The sequence below is a fragment of the Notothenia rossii genome (assembly GCF_949606895.1).
Source record: "Notothenia rossii genome assembly, chromosome: 8".
NCBI lineage: Eukaryota > Metazoa > Chordata > Actinopteri > Perciformes > Nototheniidae > Notothenia > Notothenia rossii.
In genome coordinates this window covers 17,588,719-17,612,010 of record NC_136906.1, presented here as the reverse complement: position 1 = coordinate 17,612,010, position 23,292 = coordinate 17,588,719, and the positions used below count along the sequence as shown (strand labels likewise).

Below are 23,292 nucleotides of genomic sequence, written 5' to 3'. Positions count from 1 at the left end.
TGGTGGTGTCCCCTCTGCACTGTGGTTTAACCATTGTTGAACAAAGTAAGAAAATAAACATTGTACCTGAGTCTTGCATGCAAAACTGTTTGTGTGTGTGGAGAACAACATTTCTGGCCAGAGGTACACACAGGTTTGCTGCTCATACATACATACATGCAATACTGCACTGAGGTCACAGTCAGGTCAACTGTAGTCTGGAGCCTGTGCGTGCGTGCGTGCGTGCGTGCGTGTGTGCGTGTGTGAGAGTGCGTGTGCACCTTACTCACTCAAGCTCTAGCTATAAATCTACCTCACCCTTTCCTGGCCCGCTGAGGACACAGTAGGAGCGGTTTGGGGTTTCACTCTTCTTTTAAAGCGGAGGAGAGTTGGAAAGGGAGGGAGAGGGTAAAGGGTTGGAGGGGAAGAGAGATAAATGAGGGAGGGGGCTTAATGAGAGCCCTGACTCACATGATTATGGTACTGGCTGATACAAATCAGGATCTTTCTCAAAGAAGTCAATTAACCCCCTCCCCCCTTGCATAATTATGCATGGATTGCTCCACTGGCGCTTTACTGATATGGCTGCTCAGCTCAGCTCAATATGCAGACTCATGCTGCCTGCATATACACAGGCTTGTGTGTGTATTGTGAGATCCATCCATCACATATTTTTTGTCTGAATGTCCTGGCTGTCTGCTTTAAACTGCAGGGTTTTTCATAGCCATTAGTTATCCCCAAGCCACTCATCTTTCTTCTCACCTGACAACCTAAAAGAGCAAGTACCGATCCGAGCCAGGAGGGGGCTCCACCCCAGGAAGCCTCTGGTCATTAGTGCTTTAGGGGCTAGATGATGGCTGAACTCTGTGGTCAGAGTAAATAAGCAGTGCTGTAGAATGTCAACACGACCAGGCGGCTCCTTCACAGCACCCAGTGTTGACATAACTGCTCTCTTATCTGAGGAGCGCAAAGCCCAGCCCCACAATAGAACCATGTGCCAGAACAAATACAGTAAGGAGATAACACACACGCACACGCACACACACACACACACACACACACACACACACACACACACACACACACACACACACACACACACACACACACACACACACACACACTCACACACTCACACACAGGCCATGAGGGAATGTGTGGCATGGCACTAAAAGTCTAAACTGCTGCTGATGCCGGCATCCATATGGCACAAAACAATGCATTACTAAAGCAGGGCTTTACAGCGGTAGTGAAATGAAATTCATGCCACCAGACTGTTTGGTGTTCATGTGAGCTCATGAAAATAATGGGGTGTTTAGGATCGGGATAAAGGACCTAGACTCGGCTTGCGCTGCTTAACCTGGCAAAGAATGAAGGGCAGTCTGACAGTCATGAGATGAGCACTGCCGTCTGGCTCCAGCGAACGAACAGTTTGTGGACGTTACGGCTGGAGCTATCGTGTGTGTGTGTGTGTGTGTGTGTGTGTGTGTGTGTGTGTGTGTGTGTGTGTGTGTGTGTGTGTGTGTGTGTGTGTGTGTGTGTGTGTGTGTGTGTGTGTGTGTGTGTGTGTGTGTGTGTGTGTGTGTGTGTGTGTGTGTGTGTGAGAGCAGAGGGAAAGAAAGGTTACAGAGAGAAAGATGACAGTGGTTTTCTTTTCAAACCCTTGTTTAAGTACCTGTGTCACATTTGCTATTTTTCTGTGTCAAAACATTTCAGATGTTCTTCTTCCCCTCATTGCCTCACATCACCCTAATAACTCTTCTTTATCCTCCTTCCCTGTCTCTCCCCGTCCCCCTCCACCTCCCCCTTCCTCTCCATTATGGCCCGTGCCAGGTCTAGACTGAGCTTGGCTCACACTGGCATTGTGATAACCTGATGAAAGCTGTTGCTCTCTCGTGGATATGAGGACACCCATATGTGCTACCTCTCACTGGTGCTTCCTCCCTTTAACTCTGCAACCATGACTCTCTCTCTTCGTTCCATGCACAGATTCCCCAAAATAATTTCTCTGGTCAAGCCTGCCACATAGCTTGAGGCTTTCCCAACACATAGGTGCTGACATGTTTTATGGCCAGTGGAGCTAAGCGTATATTAAATACATATAAGAAAAGCCAACATGTGCACTCATAGGCCCACTGTTCAAAGCCAGTTTAATGGTTACTCTGGGATGTAGAGTTTTTATTTGAGACCCCAGAACACTACCAGAAGTGCCATTGAGCAGTTGGAAAATATATGATTTTAATTTCGACCCTGCTGACATTATATATATATATGGTGGTATTTTGTGTGTGTGCTCTTTCAGTGAGGATGGGCTATGGCAAACAAAACGAGCAGCTGCAGAACATCTGTTAACTTCGATCAGATGCTGCAAGCCTCCCGTAGCCCCTACAAGCCCCCCCTTCTTTTCTGTGCTGTTCCTGAATACGACCTGCAGAAGAAATACACAGGGAGAGGGGGGGGGGGGGGGGGGGTTGTGACATGTGACTGTTTGGCCCGCCTACCTGTCCAGCGGACTAGATGTGATCACCGCAAAGGAGATAGACGACCACAATAGTATATGTGCAGTCAACCAACCAGACAGACAAGCCATGAGCAGTTGATCAACATGATACCCCTCCCCTCCGTCTCCCTGGATTGACCTTGGATTGTGCCTTCCCTACAGTTAAGGACTACATCAAGCTAACCAGCTGGCAAGAGGAGAGGAGAGCCTTTTTATGGCTGCCCTGCTCTATGTTACACTCCATACGCTCATGTAAGGGTGAAGATGACCTTCTCTCCTCTGTACAGATTGCAGGAAATGCTCCTTATTCTACTCATGTCTGTTCGAGTGTGTTGCTGCAGATGTTGAGCAGGCCTCGGCAGCAGCATTCCACGGATGACCAGTGTCAGCAGTTGGGAGACACAACTCATATTTGAAGCAGTTTGTCAAATGCATTTTGTAAAATTATTTACTGTGTGATTTGGCTGACCTTGTAGGCACTTTAAGGTGTATGCTGTTGGTGACTGTGGGTTTGAAGGTGGTTATCTGTATGGGCCAACTGGATTAACGTCCTTCAAGTCAAGGATATACAAGCTTGTTATAAAGTGTGGTCTTTACAATACTTTATATGTGTTGGCCTTGCCTCTCCAGGTACATTTTCTCCCCTGGTTTGGAGGCTATCAGAACAAAATGGTTGCATTTGTCTAGGCTAACGCTACAAGAATTAAACCGTTCTCCTTTGTTCCCCTTGTGAACCAGCAGCAAATTATATTCAGGGCTGCAGAAAGACCTTGGGCTGACTGGCTAGTGCGGTGGCTCTGGGCTCTGTTATCTGCACTGTTCTGTCTCCGCGCCCCTGACAGGCTACATCAGACGGAGAGAAGCCAGAGCAGGGAGCTGCCTTCTGTTTCTCTCACACACATCACTCCAGGACTTTATCATATTACAGTCCAATCCAAGAGAACTCAGAGGACAGCAGCAAAGCAGCCTCTTCAACCAGGCCCCTCGTGTCCACCACTGCTCTCCATGACCTAAAGGAGGCGCCGGGCCGCAGATTAAATAGGGAGGAGAGAGGATGGGAGTACTAAAGAGAACAGGACATACCGACAAACCCCGGTTGCCAGTTGAATGCTGGGACTTATTGGTAGTTCTGACGGAGGGAGGGCTGGTCCTATGACTCCCCATAAAACAAGACCTTCATTACCCTCCCGGGCTTGAGGAATACTGATGGACAAACAAGAGCAGAGACACAGAAAGCAAGTGGGGCCAGGGAGTGGGAGGGAGGGAAAATCGTTTTTAAAAAAACCCAAAAAAACTAAGAGAAAGTGTTTCCATTTTTGTAAGAGCGTGGATGACAGCAACTGAGGGAAGAGAGCTAGGTGATGAGGGAGGACAGAAATATGGAACTTAGCAGCAGGGGGAAGGAGTAAGAGTGATGGAGGGATGATGGAGAGGGTGTGAGGACGGAAAGGGAAAACCGAGAAGGGGAATGAGTGATGGGGCTCAAAGGAGCAAAGGGAGAGGAGGGATGAAAGGCGAAAAGGAGAGACAGCAGGCAAAATCTGCCCCAATGAGTGGAGCTGCTTGCAGATTTATGTGGAGTTGTGGGTATCATTATACATCAGCCAGAGGAGATGCCGAGACTCGAGGAATGTGACGCCTTTGGGGTTGTGTGTGTTTATCGGTGTATGTACTGCACCGCACTTTTATTCTCCATCCTCGCGCTGTTCATATCTCCTCCAAAGCAAACTGACTTCTGAGTTCCACAGAACACACTCGCCTGTGGTGAGGTAACATCCACCCACAGCCACACTCCACTTTTCCGAAGCCTATCTTTCTAGCACTGCTGGTTGAGAGAAGAAAGGTGTAGACCACCCAGGACCGGGTAGTCAAAGAGCTGCTTTGATGTGGCACAAGCATATGTGCAGTGCATGGGTACAATCTCTGGTAAAACAAACTCGCAAAACACAGTTTTACTGCCTCCTGTGCGGCATCATTACTCCTCGTCACAGGAGCGGTGGGATGCTAGAAAAAGAAAAGAGTGTGAGAAGAGGCAGCCACCTCCTGTGCCAGGCAGTGCCGGGCTGAAAAACTGGAGCCGTATGGTCACCCTGAGGGAGGGGAAACCTGCCCAGTCGAACCACATCTCAATTAACCAATTACGTTCAAAGTTAACAGGGGACTAATTAGAGGGAATAGTGCTGAGCACTTGTTTTAATTTGCCTTTTTCCCAGTACCAGACACGTTTGTGTCCGTGACCTCGCTGGCTGAGCTTTGATTGCGTTGGCTGAAACATGGCACGCAAGCCAACGTTAGTCACCCATCCCTCCGCTTTGCCAGAACATAAAACCAATGGATTTAGACAGATCAGTCATCAGCTGTAAAACAAACCAGATCCAGAGCATTCCACGTGATGTTTCCAGTGGAACAGTAGAACCATGAAAATCCCATTTTTGGATCTGGAGATCGAAAGACCTGTGGGAGAATGTACTAAAGTGGAGTCATATCTAACTTAGCCGCTTCCTGTTTTCCCCTCTCGTATCTGGTCCTACAGATGGGTTTTAATGGATGCCAAATGGGAGGTTTAGTGCTCCGCTATTGGCCTGTCGGAGTATCTTTTTAACGTTGTCATATTAAATGACTTGTGCTTAGGACTAGAGGCTAATGTGTGCTTCTCTCTGTGACAATATGCCTCAGGCAGAGAGTGTTTGTAACTTACCTCTAAAAGTACAAATTTGATCCCTGTGTTCAAGAGGAGGAGGGGGTGTTGCTATATTGGCTGCTACCACCAATAAAAGATATGTAGGCTGTATGACACAATTGTAGTGGGGCTGCTTTAAGCCCCGAGCCAAATACAGTGTGCTTGGAATAAGGCTGACAGCTAGAGAAAGAGGTGGAAATCCCTCTTTGACTCTTCTCGTCCTATAGCGAAGATATCTTTTTTTTTAGGCTTTAATCAAATGCTATTACACTTTAAGTTCCTACATTCTTGATTAGCTGTGTGTGTACGTTTCAGCATGTGTGTTTGAGGGAAAGATTGTCAGGATGCAGTTTGAGGGGTGAAGGACTCCCCTGTTGTATGTGAGGCCCTGGAGGATTCCTCCCCCCTTCCTCTTTACCTCCTCCTTCCTTCTGCTTCAGCCCCCTCCTTACACTCATGTCTTCCTCTGTGAGATCCACAATGCTGGGAAGAAATGTGTCATTAACAGGGGAGACCAAAATAATGTTTATGGGCTTAAGCAGCACTGAAATCATTTTTCCATATCAGTGCAACTGCATGGGCCCTGTGGGGGAGTAAATCAGATTTTCTCCTCCCTGTGCCAATGGGAAACATCATGGGAAAGAAAACAGATTGGATTGTTAGAGAGATGGCCTGACGCAGCTGTGGGCGGCTCTTTTTGTGTTTGGGTGTGTTACTGTGTGTGTGTGTGTATCACGAGAGGGGAAGAAAGAGACAAGTAGAGAAGGGGAAGAGATCAAGAGAAAGCAAAATACAAATGCGAATATTTAGCATGCATGTGTGAATGAGAGAATGAGACGGATGAGCCCCACTATGGTAATCACAATTTTATGCCTCAGGAATAAAGAGCCGGAACGCAGCAAACGGCCCTGAAATGCCCTCATGTAACAATTGGTCAGTTAACAAGCACACTCACCAAAGTTTGGACAGATAACAAATGGTTCTCCTTGAGAAGTGTTTAGCTGCCCTGTATACAAAGCGCAAAATGATTCTGGCCTTGAGATCGCCCAGAAAAATGTCAAGCCTTTATTGGCCATTCTATAAGAAACACTTGCATATACCAGGACACAGAAATCACTTACATTGTTACGTAGCACGGAGGAGAGATTTAATAAAGTGAAAAATAACAAGGAGTTGCTTGGAGACATAACACTTTTTTGCTACAATATGCACATCATGAATATGTAAGTTCTCAGAAGGTGAATGATAGTGAAAGCAGAGTTTGTGTTGTGACATTGTTTTGCTTGTGTGTGCTATTACACCTCTGCTGTGGGAGTAGGAAATGTGATTGTGTGGGTGGATTTAAAAGGAAGGTAATGGGCCTTGAGCTCATTTGTCCTGGCCTGGTCCTGCTGCTGTTTCGGATCTGTCCTCCCACCTCCTGTCCTTGCCTGGAATGTCTGCTTGTTGTGCATCATGGCCAGTGACTCAGGACACTACTGCACTTTCACACGGATCACTAAAACACAAGTCCAAATGACAAATCCAAACCCAACAGACAAAACCTTTACTTTAGCTTTCTACCCAAACACTACACAAACATTGTCCAGTATCTTTTCTTATCAGTAGCATCAACTCTGGGCCACGTGCCCTGCACTTTACCCTAAAACTCTTCATCTATATCTCTTCCTACTCTGAATCCTTCACACTTTAGCCAGCCCTCACTTTTAATGACAATTAGTTTATTGTCTCTTTAACAACACACTAACCGGTCTGCTCCTGCAAATAGCCGCACCGGTCTGTGTCCAGCTCTTTATTCACTGTGCCATAAAAACCCCTTCCAGCAGGAACTCTTCCAGACATTACTATCTCTTCCTGTCTGTGTGCCTCAATGCCTCCCCCACAACGCTGTTGGCACAAGAGTGACGGGATTAGAGGTGGTGCCCCTTTTTGACAATGATTACCCTCAGATAAATGGAGGCTTAATGAATGATTTATTTCAGTAAGTTGAGGTGGAACACCCCTTGAGGGGGGCTGGTCGAAAGTGGCACACATGTAACACTAGCTGATGTTTGTGCACTCTCCTGTACAAATAGTGACGGATAGGGAAATAAATAATGGAGAGAAACATATATTGGTGGGATAATGTTCTTTGACGTAGCTTCAACCTTTTTTAGAAGAAAATATCCTTCAGAGAATGTTTCGCAAGGCTTTTTCTCTGCTATCTGTTTTCTATGCAACATCACTGCCTGTTTGGATCCATTGTTTTTTTCAGGCTCCCTGCCAAGCCAGGACGAGCCAGTTGGACTAATTTGTTTAGGATTAGAATCTCATATCCCTATCATGTCAAGTTGTATATTGTATAAACAGCTGGGTGAAGTGCGTGGGGAGCCTTGACCCTCCCCACACCCATTTTATTTGCATAGTAGTAAAAAAAGAAATGTTCAGAATTAATTTCAACCCTCCGTCACTTCAATCTCGCGCAAGTGGCTGACCACGAAGCCACTCTGCAAACACAGGCTGTCAACTTTCAGCGAGACGACCACCATACGCACACACAATCACAAACTCAAAGCATAACATATGCTCAGCGACACACACTCCCACACACTCGCTGCTGCTCCCTCACTCTCAAACTTTCTCACAGTTCCTCACACTCTTATCTACACTTCTAGTCTCAACTCTCGCCCCTTACCCCTCCTCTGGATGTTGCCCTTTCGTACATTCTCCCTCTCTTCCTCCGTCCATTCTTTCAACTGCTTCTCTCGCTCCCTTTCCACTTCTCCCACCCCCGCACTGACCACATCCACTAAACTCACTCCACAGGCACGCAGTGTGGAGAGTGTCGGAGGCGTGCGCTGCCGGCACTTTCCCCCACCCCTGCACTGGGCCCGGCTCCAGAACTGGACCGCCTGCTCACTCTCTTTCTCACTTCAGCATGCTTCTGATCAGACCAGCCTTCCTACTAGAGGGGGGGGGCTCGCTCCCTTAGCCCTACCATTAAAACACCCACCAACCCAAAAAATATAAAGTCAGGGAGGGGATTTGTAAAGCAGGGGGCAAGTAACTACCCACACAAAAAAAACACTTGTTTCTGAAGTGAAGAGGTATCTGGCTACAGTTGCACTAATGTTTTCAAGATGGCTTTGACTGTTTGAAGGAAATCCCCCCTCTTTAGTAGCCATTTGAAATTCCTTCTGTGTTTTATTGTGAGGAAGTAGGCGCTGGGTTAGTCAGCGGCCCTCCAGGGTAGCGTGCAGTCTGTCTGGGGCTGCTAGTGTGTACAGTCTCCCAAACCAATCGTGATTCCCCGTGTTGCCAGAGAGGGTCAGAACATTTCGTTGTGTGTTTGTGAATGAATATGTGTGGAAAGTCTGAGTGACTTGTTCTTAGTCGTCTGAATTGCTGGGACATGGAACTATATCAGTAGGAGACTCTGATGAAAAAGACATATCCTGCTCAATATGTTTTTACTTGGTAAGTTAACTTTGAATTGTCTAATTCTTCACTCCCTGCTTTAGATTTCTCAAGTGTTAAAGAGCCTAACCAGGCCATTACAAACTTCAGAAATACTCTTCAAATATGTGATTAATACCTGTGTTTGTGTCTTGTCTTGCTGTGTCAGAGTTGAAGCAGTGGAAGCTTTTATTCTTTAGATTTCTCGAGTGAGCCAAACCATAACAAACTTGCCTAAAATCAGAAACCCTCTTTTAATATGTAACCAACACATGATATTGTGTCCGTTCCTGCTGTGTCAGTTAAAGCAGTGGAAGCAACAGTTATCATTCTAGACGCTGAAAAAAGGCAGCTCTTGGAAAATAAAATGATTACCTAACCTTTTGATTGAATTTACTTAAGACAAGAAGGAAGGGGGTTTGTGCTCTGTCTTTGGATGTGAGTTTGGAAGAGTATATGAGCTGTGATCGCTCAGGGTGCATTATGAAGAGCTCCAGAGCCTGGCTGCCACATGGCACTGACCGCTGACAGTGCAACCTCAACTTCTTGTGATCGTAGGTCTAATAAAGGGTGTGTGTATGCGTGTGTTTCTGTGTGTGTGTTGTTTCCAACTCCATGCATTTCTTCCTCTTTTAGCCTTCCCTCTCTTGTGCTGGCTGATCACTGAGCTGTGGAGAACAGGTTGATGCCGTCACACCTGCAATTTTTTTTCTGTCTCTTTTCTTCTCTTGTCACCATCACTCTCAACTCTCGTTGTCTGTCTGGTGTCCTTGTCTAGACGACACGTCCATCCGTCCCTTCAGGCTGCCGTCTGCAGATAAGATAGAGAGCCGCAGACGAACCTGGCTCACTTTTCAAGAGCAGACTGAGAAATATGATGCACCTCGGAATAATTGTTCTTTATCTTCTTTTAGACAATAGAGATAGTCGTAGATCTGAGCTGTGTGTGTGTGTGTGTGTGTGTGTGTTGATGTGTGTGTACGTGTAGTGTGCTTATATGCCGAACAATGAGTGTGAACAGGTGTGTGTTTCTTCCGGACCAAATTTTGATCTGATCCCAAGGATACAAAGAACGCGTTATGGGTGGGTGCTTGCTGTCCTCTCAGCTTTGTTACCCATTGGGTTAGGGTTTACATCCTGTTATTGTTTAAATCCTTGTTAAGACACCAAATGACCACTCACCCATAAGCTATAAGTAGGGGCAAAGATTATGACTGCTCACATCCCACAAATGAACAAATGTTGCCATATTTAATTCCAGAGAAGGTTTGTTTGTGTATGTGCTGAGCAGGAACTTGGGTGGGGTTTAAGGTATGTTAGAAAGGCTGTTGCTGAGCAGCACACTGACCATCTGCATCTGCCCACTGCTGTTGTAATAGCTAGCATTCAGCCTCCTTGCCTCAAGCGCTGTTTCTATTTCGTTCCCATGACAACTGGGCCTTCATTCTCCGCCTCCCCGCCTGCTGCTCACTCCGTGCCACGCACGGGGGCCTGTGCCTCGGCCGACATTACCATTTGTGCATGTGTGTTTTGGTTGTTGTGCACAAACTGGACTCCTTCACTCTACACTTCCACACTGGAGTGTGGGTGGAGTAGCACTTAACACCTCCACCTCCACAGGATCTGGGATATTTATTTGTTTGTTTTAGTGTTTGTACATTTGAACCAATTTGAACACAACTGTGCCAGTGACGGTGTCAGGGTGAGGAAGGTGGGGTTACCCATCCCAATGCTCCGCTCTCCTTTAATTCTTTAATAAGATTAATCTTCATTGCTGTCAGGGATCGGCACTGATTAGGATGCACATGACCCGATTTCCTTAAGAGACCATACGAGTGCACTGCTGGCCCCACTTAAGAAACCCAACTTTTACAAGGAGCTGGTGTGGTAGTGGCATCAATGTCACCGTTTAATAAGCTGCTAAACAAACAGTTATGGTGAGTCCAGCCCCGGTGCTGTCATGCCTCAGAGCTTTGCTCCACTTGTTCCGCACTGCTTTGGTTGGCACCTAAACTGAAACTGCCCCTACACCGAGGCAGACCAGCCCTCTTTAATAACCTGTGTTTTTTCTCACCAACACCTCTGATTCATTACGCTTTGAATGGGTTTAGGGAGGTCATCATATTAAAACAGCGTGAGTGTTGCACAGGTCCTTAGATTCCACAGTGGTATGAAAACGCTTAAGAAAATTGCAAGGGAAAAGCGTTTTTGCGCATCATGCACAGTTTACTTCTCAGCAGGTGGCAAACAATAGACAGAGCACAGAGGGAGGGGTCATTTAATGAGTGACAGACTGTGTTGTCAGCAAGAGCCAATGTGACAGAGGTGAAGGCTACTGCATTATTATGTTGTACTAGATGAGATTGGGCAATTGCCCTTCTCCCAGTAGACACGGTCAGACTCTATGGCCAACCTGGATCACTGAGCGGTCTCCTGGCCTTGTATAAGTTGATCTGAGACCCTCCTACGGTTTTTCTTCAATGCCTTTCTCCCCGAACATAAGTTTGAATTTCAAAGATCCCCTTGCCTTACACCATGACATTCCCTTTTTATGTATTGTAACTCTCCTCCCCATGTCCTTCTGGCAGATGATCTCTCCTCTCTTGGTGTGTAAAGAGGGGCTTCATGGCCTCTCTTATGTCACTCTCATTGTCTCTCTCACCCCTTCTCTCTCTCTGGGGCGAGGCTGTTAATAATGCAGGAGGATTAGCTGATTTATGTGAGCCGCAGGCACCGAGGAAAGCTGGGGTTCCTGGGGGCGACTGGCAGAAAGAGAGGGCAGAGAAGTGTGCAATGTTGTGGGCGGTGGCATGGAGCCCTGGGTGTCTGGATGATGGGGTCTGGATGGGTGCCTGGCGGGCATACTGGCAATAATCCACTCCCTACTGCCCCCCAAACCCCAACCTCATTGTGATAGGGGGTGGCAGCAGAGAAGGAAGAGGCAATGGGGTCTGAAAAGGAGAAAAGCATGGATACTGTCATCAGGCTACATCCCTGCAACATGTACGATGTTGCTATGGCACCCATTTTGACGTGGTTGCCTATTAGTATTTTGTTGTTTCCCTAGCATGTTATCTAAAATACATTTTGTGTAGTTTGAGTCAAAAGGTTGAGTCATAAAAACAGTTTTCAAAGCATGTTTGTGCTGTTGTACGGAACAATCTATTACTCAAATAAAGAACCTACATGTATAGCACTTATATTATGTATGGTGAATAGGGATAAGATAATATACTTTATTGATCCCAAATTGGGATACAAATGTGTAATGTTTAGGTAGGTGTGCTGGTCTTGATGCTTAATGTTGGTGCTAATTAGTAGCACGCACACACACACACACACACACACACACACACACACACACACACACACACACACACACACACACACACACACACACACACACACACACACACACACACACACACACACACACACACACACACACACACACACACAGTTGGTTTTAAGGTGGTTTCTGAGGAAGATTATGGTTGGGGATTGTGGGGGATTTCCACCTGTCTTGGGCTTTGGTGCAAAGTGTTTTTCGAGGTGTGTCTGCCTATTTCTCTCTCTGTGTGTGTGTGTGTGTGTGTGTGTGTGTGTGTGTGTGTGTGTGTGTGTGTGTGTGTGTGTGTGTGTGTGTGTGTGTGTGTGTGTGTGTGTGTGTGTGTGTGTGTGCGCGCGCACTCGTGGTATTTGAATGCTCCTGTGCTCTGGCCCATGAGCCACAAGCCATCGGTGCAGGAGCCAGCTCAAGACTGATGGGTTTATTCCTGCTGTCTGCTCAGAGGATGCGCTCGCTCACCGCTTGGCTGATTTCGACTTCCTTGCAATTGTTCTCACACTCCCAGAAAAAAAGGTTGATTCATGTTTGAACTGATTCATGCTTAAAGGAAATCAAATCACACCGTGTTCCTTGTTAGATCAGCTCGTCATAATGGTTGATAATTAATTTGAACCATGTTGCTCTCCCCAACGTTTTCATAGCCAGTCCCGTGTGCACAATGTATGATACACCAATGTGTGAGTTTGTGCAAGTATGAGCCTGTGTGCTCTCATCCAGGCACCATACATATGCATGAAACTTCACGGCAGTGTGACTTGGGGGAAATGAATGTGCAAAGAGTCGGGCACCTAGACCCCTCTCTCAAGTGCACTGGCGGGCGCGTAATGGGAATGTAATTTAAGCAGTGGTTAATCAGTGTGTTTTCTCCAGATTGCCCAGCAATGCATAATAGACAATCAGCCCCCAGTCACACGGGCGTTGCTACGAATGGTCAATTACTCATCATAGTCTTGTTAAACACACAGTTCAGCCAGCCAGGGACAGATTGCTCTGCTGGTGCCATCATTATGGTAAAGAACAAAGCAAAGAAATGCTATGTGTCAGAAAGAAAGCCGGAGAGAGGGAGGGATAGAAAAGAAAAGGAGGGTTGGGAAGAGGCATGCGCATTGTGTGTTTTTGCTCATCGTTATGGGACAGTGGAGGGAAAGAGACGAGAGGAGAGGAAAGGGCCACTGTGATAAAGCAGAGGGAGAAGAATAAGGAGTAAAACGCCAACATGGAAACAAAGAAGAAAGTACGGGATTCTCAGAGTCATGCAGCGAGAAAGGAAGAGCGGAGAGACAGAGAGGAGGTGAAATGGAGCAGAGCAATAAGAGAGATTGAGGGCATGAAAGTGAGAGATAGAGAGCATAAGATAATGGAGGGAGGGAGAGAAATTGAGAAAGGGACACTGGGGAGCGGGAGCAAAAGTGTGTGAGAGCGAGAGGGAGAGAGCCTGAGAAAGTGTGTACTCAGCTGTGAGATGAGACCTCTGTCTGCCCGTGGGGAGAGGCGGTGTGAGAGGAGAGAAAACGAGGGGAGAGGCCCGGGCTGTCAGTGAGGGGGAGGAGAGTCTCACACTTTTTCTCTCCCACACACACACACACACACACACACACACACACACACACACACACACACACACACACACTCATTCAAGCTCTCCACGACCAAATCGGCCTGGCTTTGTGATTCCAGTGGGCTCCATCCTTTTAGATCTGTTGTTTTTTGTTATGGTCACACTCATGGCCAATTTGCACTCCTCTAATTCTAACCATGTTTTCTCTCCTACCTTTTTTCCCTTTGGGTACGCAGGCAGTGGATTGATGGGCAATTCCTCCGCCTCCTTCATGGGGACCTTTCTGGCCAGTAGTCTGGGTACCCCCTCTTCCCACCCGTCTCACCCTTCCCGGCCGCCCTCCTCGCCCTCCTCACCTTCCTTCCGGGGCGGACCTCACTCCAGCGCATCGCAAATCTGGTTTCCCCATTCGCATGAAGGTACCTCAAATCACACATGTACACAAACACATGGCCCTGGTCTGACCACATATATTCATGTCCTGGCAGTATTGGGGATAGAGCTTCACAGGGTGTATTGTTACTCTGATATTGTGTATTTTTAGGTTAGGTTTCCACAAAAGCAAGGCTTGTAATCATCCAGCAAGAGCCAGGCTCCATCCCTTTTTATTTGAAAAACCCAAAATAGGTCTGGAGTACAGTGCCATGGTTTCTGGATGGGGACACAGGGTCAATAGTTGAGCCAAGGAATCTAGCGGTATTCAATTCACGTCAGCAGGAATGTCACTCAAGACTCTCTGAAGCAGCACGCGACAACACGCGGGCTAATACAAAGTTGCAGTGATTGCAGAGCTTTCAGCTGGTGTCTCCATCACAGCTTAATAGGGTAGTTCCCAACCAATGCTTAGGATTACAAAACCCTGACACACACACAGAAAATATAAACACACACTCAGTTCAACACGTCACACTTCTTTTTAGATACAGCCAAGAAGTCAGACAAGGATAAAGTAGAGAGATTAATCTGTTGGGGTATTTTTGAAATGTTAATGCTAAGAGTGATATATAAATGTAGGACCTTTTCATTGCCACCCACTGATCTTTTAATGCAAGGTCTTTCTTTCTGAGACTGCACATCTGTAACTGTTTATAATCTTTTACTAATTACAAGATGTATTGGCAGCCCAATACCATCTAGTGAACCACACTGGTAGAAGTTGTTGGACTCTTGCTATTTCAGCCCCCTTGTATTTATTTTCTAAGAATAGCCCAGCTGTTACTCCATGGGCGAACGCCAGTGGGTTGTATTTGTTATTTGTGGTCACTGATCAGCGTCGCCCCAGTTGCCTGATGTTGGTTTGGGGCTGATTGGGCACATACAGCTGAGATGCAGGTTTTTGGTGTCTGTTAAGCCATTGCATGCCCCCCCACACACACACCCACCTCACTCTTATATCCTGACTAGGGGTTGTGTTGGTGGACAACTGCTACAGTGGTGAGAATATCTGAAACTCTAGACCTTTTCAAATAAACATAGAGACGGGACAATTACATTTGAATGAGATATGAACTACCTTCGGCTCAGTCGGAGACAATTTCCATCAAAACTAATTTTGTAAGCATTAGTGTTCCTTTTACCTTATAGTTTCAGGGTTTCATTGTCAAAGATTTTTGTTCTTGTGGAAAAGTAGAATAATATTAATAAGAGTGATGATGATAATGCCAAGCCTAATAAAAGTAATGGAGGTGATTATGACTGGGATTATTACTCTGTTGGCAATGGAGGCCATTATCTCTATTGCAGTTTAATTGCATATAACGCACTAAGAGCATGATTGAATCCAGACTGTTCATCAACCACATTCAGCTGTTCCCTCCTCAAGATAATTGCATATTGTCTTTTTCCTGTTTTGCATAAAAAGCAAGTCATCAAAATGAGCGGCACAATTACCCAGACTCTCGCCTCCTCTCTCCGGGTGTCAGCAGAACCCCACCAGCAGCAGAGCAGGAACTGGCTCGTGTGTGTGTGTGTGTGTGTGTCAATTGTAACCTTAAAGATATTCTCAGAATGTTCTTCTTTTTTTGTGAGCAGTGTGTTTTTAAAGTGGCTGTTTGCATGCAAATCCAAGCATAGCAGCTCGAATTTGTATTCAAAGATTACTGTATGATCCTCATGTCTCAGGGATATACCTGTCATGGTGCAGAATGTCTTTGTCTCTGCTACTCTTCCAACACGTTTGCCACAGATTAAAGAGGGAACATCTACCACGTATCGAGCAATACATAACAAGGATCTCATTAGCCACTCAGCATCCATTCACTTAATGTCATAATCATAAAATATACGTCTACATTAGGTAAGTGTCTTAAGAACAAATGCTTAGTTTCTCTATACGAATATCAATAGCAAGCTTTTAAAAAAAACACCAGGGAATGTTTGGTTTTTAATGATACAGTACAAAAGGTGTAGACATCATTTGGAGGTAGATCTGCAACAACATTCACACATGCGGCTTATGGGTTTATTCCATTGAGTAAAAAAAGCAACAAATGTTCAAAAAAAAAAATCGTGAAAATGAAATGTAATCTGGATTTGAATCAACAAATAATCACAAGATTGTTTGCCTGAATTTCCACTACATTAGAGATCTGTTGACTAGTTTTTTTTAGATATTTTGCTGACTGACATAAAAATAAGCCTCTAAACAATAGCTCCTTCGGGAAGATAATAGTAATAGTGATAATAATAATAATAATAATGATAATAATAATAAAAAAGATAACAATTAATACTTCTGCTAATAATAATAATACTAAATAGTCATTCTAATTAATTCCATTTTTATTCTGGCATTAGAAGGCAACATCAGAGAGAAAAATAAGTGTTTTCAATAGTTCTGTGTTTTTAGTCTCTCTCTTTAGATTGACATTGTGTGTACTCCACACTGTTGTTTATCTGCTGAGTGGAGACCTGGACTCATTGGCACAGAGTTTGAGAGGGAGAAAGCGGTGGCAGTATATGTGGGTGGAGGAACACAGCAGAGAAACTGTGGTGAGCGTTTTAATAAATGTAATGTAAAATGTTTTTCACAACACCTGGTAAAACGGATTTTCGTCCTCTGAGCTTTTGGGAGATTTATTTTCATGTTTGGAGCAGTTAAATAAACAATGAACAACCCCCCCTGAATCAACTGAGTGGAAAAATTAAAAAAGAAAAATAGACTAAAGGAAAAAAAAACCTGCGGGCTCCTCGAAGGCCTGAGGCCAGCTGGCTGCAATCCAAATGACTTATTACGGTATGCCAAAAACAATTGCAGCCTCATATCTCTGTCAACACATAGACACACACAAGCATGAACACACACAATTGCCTGCGCACACCTGTCTAATCCACTTCTGTTTGATACGCCTTTCCAAGCCTATCTTCAGTTGTCCATCTTTCCTTCTGTGAGCAGTTGCAAGCCTTTTTTCCTTTGTGGGATTTAAGATGCACCCCCATCGCTTATTTTCCATACTCCTGCCTTTCATTCCCTCTCTGGCACACTCTCTCTATCTTTCTCTAGCTCTCTCTCGTGCCAGCCTGCATCCCTTCCTTTCAATTAGTCAAACCTGAAAAGATCCACCACAGCACTGCCCCTCCTCCACCAAACCCCTCCTCCTCCCGTTCAGCGTCTTGATGGTTCTGTCACTTTTTCTCAATTAGCGGACCTGACAGGCAGCTCAGCCTGCTCCTCCTCTCGGTCCTCTTCTGCCATGCTCTCTCTCTCTCTGTGTCCCATCTCGAAAATGTTACAGCCATTTTCGTGCTGACAATTTACACTTCGGGCTTATGTTATTTTGCCTTTTAGCAAATGAAGAAACCCACATGAGGAAGTATGGGCTAGTGTGAGGAAGGGAGAGCGAAACTAAACATTGTCGTCTGCCTCTTATTCAGCACGCTTAATTCTCCACTGCCTCTAGGTGCTGCTCTATATCCAACCCCCTTCTTTGTCCTTCATGTCGGCCTGCTTCTCTCAACCCACCATGCTGTGAGAAATACCTTCAGAACTTCTGGAAATCCCTCCCTGGGATGCAGCTCTGTTTGTTCTGCCGCTCGCCCCTGCTCCGCCCGTGGAAAAGAGGGCAAGCGCTGTGAACTCCCTTCTGTCATTCACTTGCCGATGCTGACTCGTTTGTGTGTGTGTGTGTGTGTGTGTGTGTGTGTGTGTGTGTGTGTGTGTGTGTGTGTGTGTGTGTGTGTGTGTGTGTGTGTGTGTGTGTGTGTGTGTGTGTGTGTGTGTGTGTGTGTGTGTGTGTGAAGGGAGAGAGAGAGAGCGAGGCTGCTGTGCAGTCAGCAGACTGCACTAAGACCCTGCTCACGTCGCCTGCAGCAGCAGAAGCAGCAGCAGCTCCCCTTGTCCTGCCCAGATTAATGGCTGAATGGGCTCTGCCGTGCCCAGCAGTCCCCCTCTTGCCGCCCCAATGGAGGGCATGCTGAAACTGAGCGGGCTGGCATTATCGGGCACAGCCAGACCACGCTGTGAAAAGGGATTACGCCGTCAATCGTCACGCTCACAAACAACACGCTGCCGCAGAAAAAAAGCCCCTCTCCCGGCTTGGATAAAGCCTACCAAACAGCTCTCTGCTTTTTCTCCCTCCCAAAATCAGAGAAACATTTATTTCTTAAACAAAGGATTCCCCCTTCCACACTGTAGATGAATTGGCATAAATGTGTGTGCTTATTACTCATTAAAAAAGCAAGACAATCAAGAAAGAGACAGACAAAAGGGGAGAGATAGAAAATAGGTTGAAGAAAGAAAACTAGGGAAAAGGTGAGGGCATGTAATTATCACCTCATTGCCCTCCTCAGAAAGCAGCACCTCCTGTGTTATTGCAGGACTGTTTGCCATCTCTATGCATTTCATTAATTAAGATGGGAGCATGCGGAGGCCGCTATGAGACGAGGTCATTAAGCCCACCACAACACTCCTCCTCCCAAGAGCCAGCTCACAGCACCAGGCCCATTGTTCCACCGGCAGAAAGTGAGACATTCAACACCCAGAGCTCCTGTTAAAACCACGGCGCTGCGCACACACACAGCCAAATGAACTGCATCTGCGTATCCTGGATCAGGCCGCACGCTTACCAACACAAATATGTCTGTCTTTCATTTAGCTTGTACAGCTATGTTTTCCTCCCTTTATCCCCCCCTCCTCCTTCCTTCACGATGTATGCGAGTTGTTTGAAACTGAGGCTGGAGGGTGAGGCAGGTGCAGCATGAGGGGAAAAGAGATGTGACACACCTGAGCTTCTTTAGATGACTCAGAGGTCACTGAGATGGTTTAATGTGGTGGAACGTAGACATACTGTCTGAAAAGAAGCACAAAAAGACGCTTCATGTCTCTGGTCTCGTTTGTCTGTATTTTTCTCCTTCGCTCTTCTTCCTGCCCTAATACTCTTTCACTCATGGTGAAAGTGAATTTATAGGTTATTTTCCTCATTCTTCATTAATATCTCTGTAGGCTTTTCGTATCCATAAGTATATGGGTGGCACACAGGTTCATTCATGCATATTACATTACATGAGGTATTCAGTAAAGAATATGCACTGCAATGTTCAGTAAAATATTTGATCAAGTGAATTTTTGAGTATTTAATTAAGAGCAATTGTGTTAAATAATTAATTATACATAAGTAGAGATGGGCTGATTAAATTCATGTTTATTTGTTTTAGTTACCCAATTGTGTAAACGGGTTGTCATAGTGATTCTTTGTCTAATACAGCGATAGGCTTTCATCTCAATCCATGTTTTCTCTCTCCTCGCCCTTCAAAGTCTTTTGTGTTTTTGAATGTCCCATTGCAAAAGGAGTTTTGTGTTTGGTTGTGGTGTAAATCTCCTCCTGATGGGCTTGATGCAATAAGCCCAGGTGTACTGGCTTAAGGGCCCAACATTGAAATGACCTTTTACCCCTGGTCAGTAAAGGTCAACCCCCACCCCAGCTCTCTCTTCATTGTAAACACAAGCTTCAAATCCGTCCTTATCGCTCCATCCAGATGGAAAGAGGTGCCAGTGCCAGCTCTGAAAAAGAGATAAAGAAAGAACCATATATTCCAAAGACAAATTTCGTACAGCAATCTCCAATCTTGTCTTGTATTGTTTGCATTCTTAACTCAGGCAGGAAAGGCAAACATGACAAGCAGAGCCAGTACTTATTTGCGTATGAACACCACCAGCTGCATTGGACCTGAAGGATTATGCTGGGTTAGTCTGGATAACTACATCTTGGAGGTTATTGTCCTGTCTTATCAATTATCCCCTCTCTCTGCTATCCGTTTCAACAGCTCCAGGGTATCCTCGATTCTCAGGGAGTCTGGCCCACACGTTTCTTCCCATGAGCCACTTGGATCACCATGCCAACAGCGGAGTTCTCTACGGTCAGCATCGTTTCTATGACACGCAAAAAGGTGAGGCAGGCGATGATTGAAATGTAATCAGACAGAAATAAGACATCTAAATCCTATTCAAACAACATAGTATGGTGTAATTTGATGTGGAATATTTATATAAGGATGCCTAGGGACACTATCATGAGAGCTGAACTATTTAATTCTGTCATTGCCTTTTCCTTTCTTGACTAATGCATTTGTCTTCACTGTCTTGCCTTCCTTCCTCTCAGAGAACTTTTATCTGCGAGGTCTCCCGTCCCAGCCACCCCTCATCTCAACCAATCACAGTCTGCCACCTATGTCCAGGGCAGGATCAGGACACTCTCAGGGGTCCTGCAGCAGAGACAGAGATCCAGGGGTAGGGGCAGGTCTCCATAAGGGCCTCAAAGAGGGGTCTGTGGAGAGAGGAGTTGTGACTGCTAAGGACAAGGAAAGGACCAGTAGCAAACAGGAGGCAAAGGAGAGACAACAACAGCAGCAGCAGCAGCAACAGCAACAGCACCACAGCCACCAGCCGCCCCAGCCCACACACCACCACCATTCCCTCTCCCATCAGCAACACCCACACTATCCACAGCACCCACTGCCTCTGGAGGAGGTCAACAGTCGGGCCCTGGAGAGGCATAAGGCATCTCTCACAATGGAGTACAGTAAGGAACACCTTCAGAGTATGGGCAAGCCCCTCAGTGCCTGCTTGCACAATGGAAAGATGCAAAACGGAGATGCAGGAGCTGGGGCAGGGGCTAAGCCCCCAATGCCCAGCTGTGGGGGGGAGGGCACAGTCCTTGTGGCTATGGGAGGTGGGGGGAGTAGCCAGGGCATACATATGGTTCCCAGTAGTAATGGTCGCTGCGGCAAGGAGGGGATAAGTGGGGAGATGAGGATCAGTGAACAACCTTCAGACTGTCTGGAAAGGAGTCAGGCACAGCTCCACCACACTCTTTCCTACTCAGTACCCCCAACCTTACACATGGGTTCTGCTGCGGGGGGTGCACACCCCCATCAACATCCTCATGCTCACCCCCATACACATCCACACCCAGGGGGCTTCCACTGCCTTCAGCTCCATCCCAGCCACCCACACCACCCACATCATTCCCACCACGCACACCATCACCCAGACTTTTTCTGCCCGCCCCCTCCGGCTCCTTTAGCCAACCCTGCCTCACATGACAGGGGGCCAGCCAATGTGGGGCGAGAACCTAAAGTCACAGGGCCTACATTTGTGCCATCAGTGGCAGGCCTGGGGGACAAATCCAGTGGTCCATTCCAGCATGGTAACCCCGAATGCCGCAGTGTGGTTGGTGTGGTTGGTGGCGGCAATGCCAAGGAGAAGGTTGTAGAAAAGAATGGAGGCAGTGGGCATCATAGTAGTTGGCACAGAAAACAACAACAGCAACAGCAGCAGCAACAGCAGCAACAACAACAACAGCAACAACAACAACAACAACAGCAACAACAACAGCAGCAGCAGCACACATACAGAAAGACAGAGAAGGCTCCGGATTGGATGCAGGCCCACCATCAACATCTTCAGCCCTCACAGCTTCCTCAACCTCCCCAACTACAACAGCCTCCACATCCCCAACAGCAGCACCAGGTTGTACGATCACGCAGTGCTGAGTGTGTCAACAGTGTTGTGGACATGGATGTGTTCAGACCCTCGCTGTCCCAGGGGCCAAAGGCTGGACACTCAGTCCCACATTCTGTCAACACTTCTCCTTACAGAGACTGTTCTCATCCAGGACCCCAACCACACTCCTCCCCGCTGGGAAGTAAAAGCATAGTCCAACATAGTGGAGCTGGGGCAGCCCATGGTCCAGGTCCTGGAGTTGGCTGCACCTTACAGAGAGATGGTCAAAAAGTAGCCAGGATACGCCACCAGCAGCATGGCCGACCTGCGCCAGATGCTCCTTCTCCTGCAGAGTTGAACCAGGGTACTAGTCAGGAACTAAAAAGAAAAATGGACATGTCTCCTTATGGCTACAGCAACAACAGTGGGCAGCATCACCACCAGCAGCCCCCAGTGCCATCATGGGCCATGAGGCCTACCCAACACATGTCCCAACCTGATGAGCAGGGGAAGTCTTACATAGAGTTAGGGGTGACTAGTGGGCAACACTCCCAGCAGCAGCAACAACAACAGCAGCCAGGAATGCCACTTCCCCAGCCTCCCCCTGCACCTCCCCTCAGTCAGCAACAGCAGCAGCAGCCACCACCGCAGCAGCAGCAGCAGCCACCACCACCGCAGCAGCAGCAGCCACCACCGCAGCAGCAGCAGCCGCAGCAGCAGCAGCAAACGCAGCAGCAGCAACCTGAGCAGCAACCTGAGCAGCAACCTGAGCCCCAGGGCCAAACTCAGGGGGAGAGCAGTGCCATGAAAAGCTTACTTAAGTATAGCAACCAGCAACAGCCACTGCTTCTCTCCCAAAAAAGCCCATTTGGGGGCCTTGGAAGCCTCAAATCAGCTGCTGCTGGGGGGAGCTGTGCCATGCAGGGCAACAAACAAACTCTACCTTCCAGAAAGGGCCCAGCCAATGACAACGAGCGCTCTGATTACAGCGGGCGAGGCCGGGATATTGGAGACACAGGACATGGGGAAAGCGAGGTGCGGCAACCACCAGTGGGAATTGCAGTGGCTGTGGCCAGACAAAGGGAGCCACCATGTCGATCTGCAGACGGTCATCCAAACAGCCGACAGGGCAGGGTACATCCCTCAGTCAAAGGTAAGGAGTATAAGTCACTGCCTAATAAACAGATGCAAGGAATACTGAGTCAAACTAATATGAACCCTCAGCACTGTCACTATGTATCTTGGGAGTCATATTAGTGTTTTGAGAAATGGTGAGGGACTTGGGAACATATCCTTACCAGGTGAAAGCTAATGGTTAAGCTAATACTTCTCTTGCAGGACCGCCCCGCCCCATGTATCCCTCAGATCCCACCGAAGAGGAGAGGAAAAGGATGAGTGGGGAACAGTTGGGTTTGAATTGCTTGGATAGAGAGAGAGATGCTTATATCAGGTAAGCTAAAGAAAAGCCTTTGCTCAAAGCCTGTTAAATACATTATTTTCAGAAACCTTCATTTGTATTTTTCTGTTTTTTTCTCAACCTAATGCCAGGGATAATAAGGAAAGGGTGGAGTTTGCAAGAATCCACCCCTCCAACAGCTGTCATGGAGACCTCACCTCTCATCTCATGGTCCCAGGAGGGACTTCCCTCCAGTCTGGCCAATTAGGAGATCCTGCTGCACATTCTGCTCACCATCACTGGATGCCAAGAACTGGAAGCCCATCCCTCTGGATGACAGGACACTCTTATGGTAAAATAATATTGAGTACTTAAGAAATTAAGATTATTCCAACAGTGACTTTTTACAGTGTTGCAGATCATGTAAATAAGGCAGTCTTGTCCTGTTTTAACTAT

General features: G+C 46.8%; 1 protein-coding gene and 1 long non-coding RNA gene across 10 annotated transcripts in view; one reads left to right on the top strand and one right to left on the bottom strand.

The window, feature by feature from the left end:
* bahcc1a (BAH domain and coiled-coil containing 1a) overlaps positions 1-23,292 on the top strand; it is a 60,862-nt gene that overhangs the window by 15,608 nt on the left and 21,962 nt on the right. For 8 of the 9 annotated variants that reach the window (XM_079643560.1, XM_079643565.1, XM_079643566.1 and 5 more), the window contains exons 3-7: positions 13,738-13,920; positions 19,763-19,885; positions 20,098-22,593; positions 22,779-22,890; positions 22,989-23,188. In XM_079643560.1, the coding sequence (XP_079499686.1) occupies positions 13,738-13,920; positions 19,763-19,885; positions 20,098-22,593; positions 22,779-22,890; positions 22,989-23,188 (3,114 nt within the window). Of the gene's footprint in view, positions 1-8,294; positions 8,616-13,737; positions 13,921-19,762; positions 19,886-20,097; positions 22,594-22,778; positions 22,891-22,988; positions 23,189-23,292 lie in introns of those variants that run through there. The other variant, XM_079643567.1, reaches the window with a different exon arrangement.
* The window catches only part of LOC307015142, a 59,412-nt gene continuing 53,845 nt past the window's right edge, over positions 17,726-23,292 (bottom strand). Inside the window, exon 3 of the long non-coding RNA XR_013801429.1 lies at positions 17,726-19,499. This is a non-coding gene — a long non-coding RNA (uncharacterized lncRNA). The remainder of the gene's footprint in view (positions 19,500-23,292) is intronic.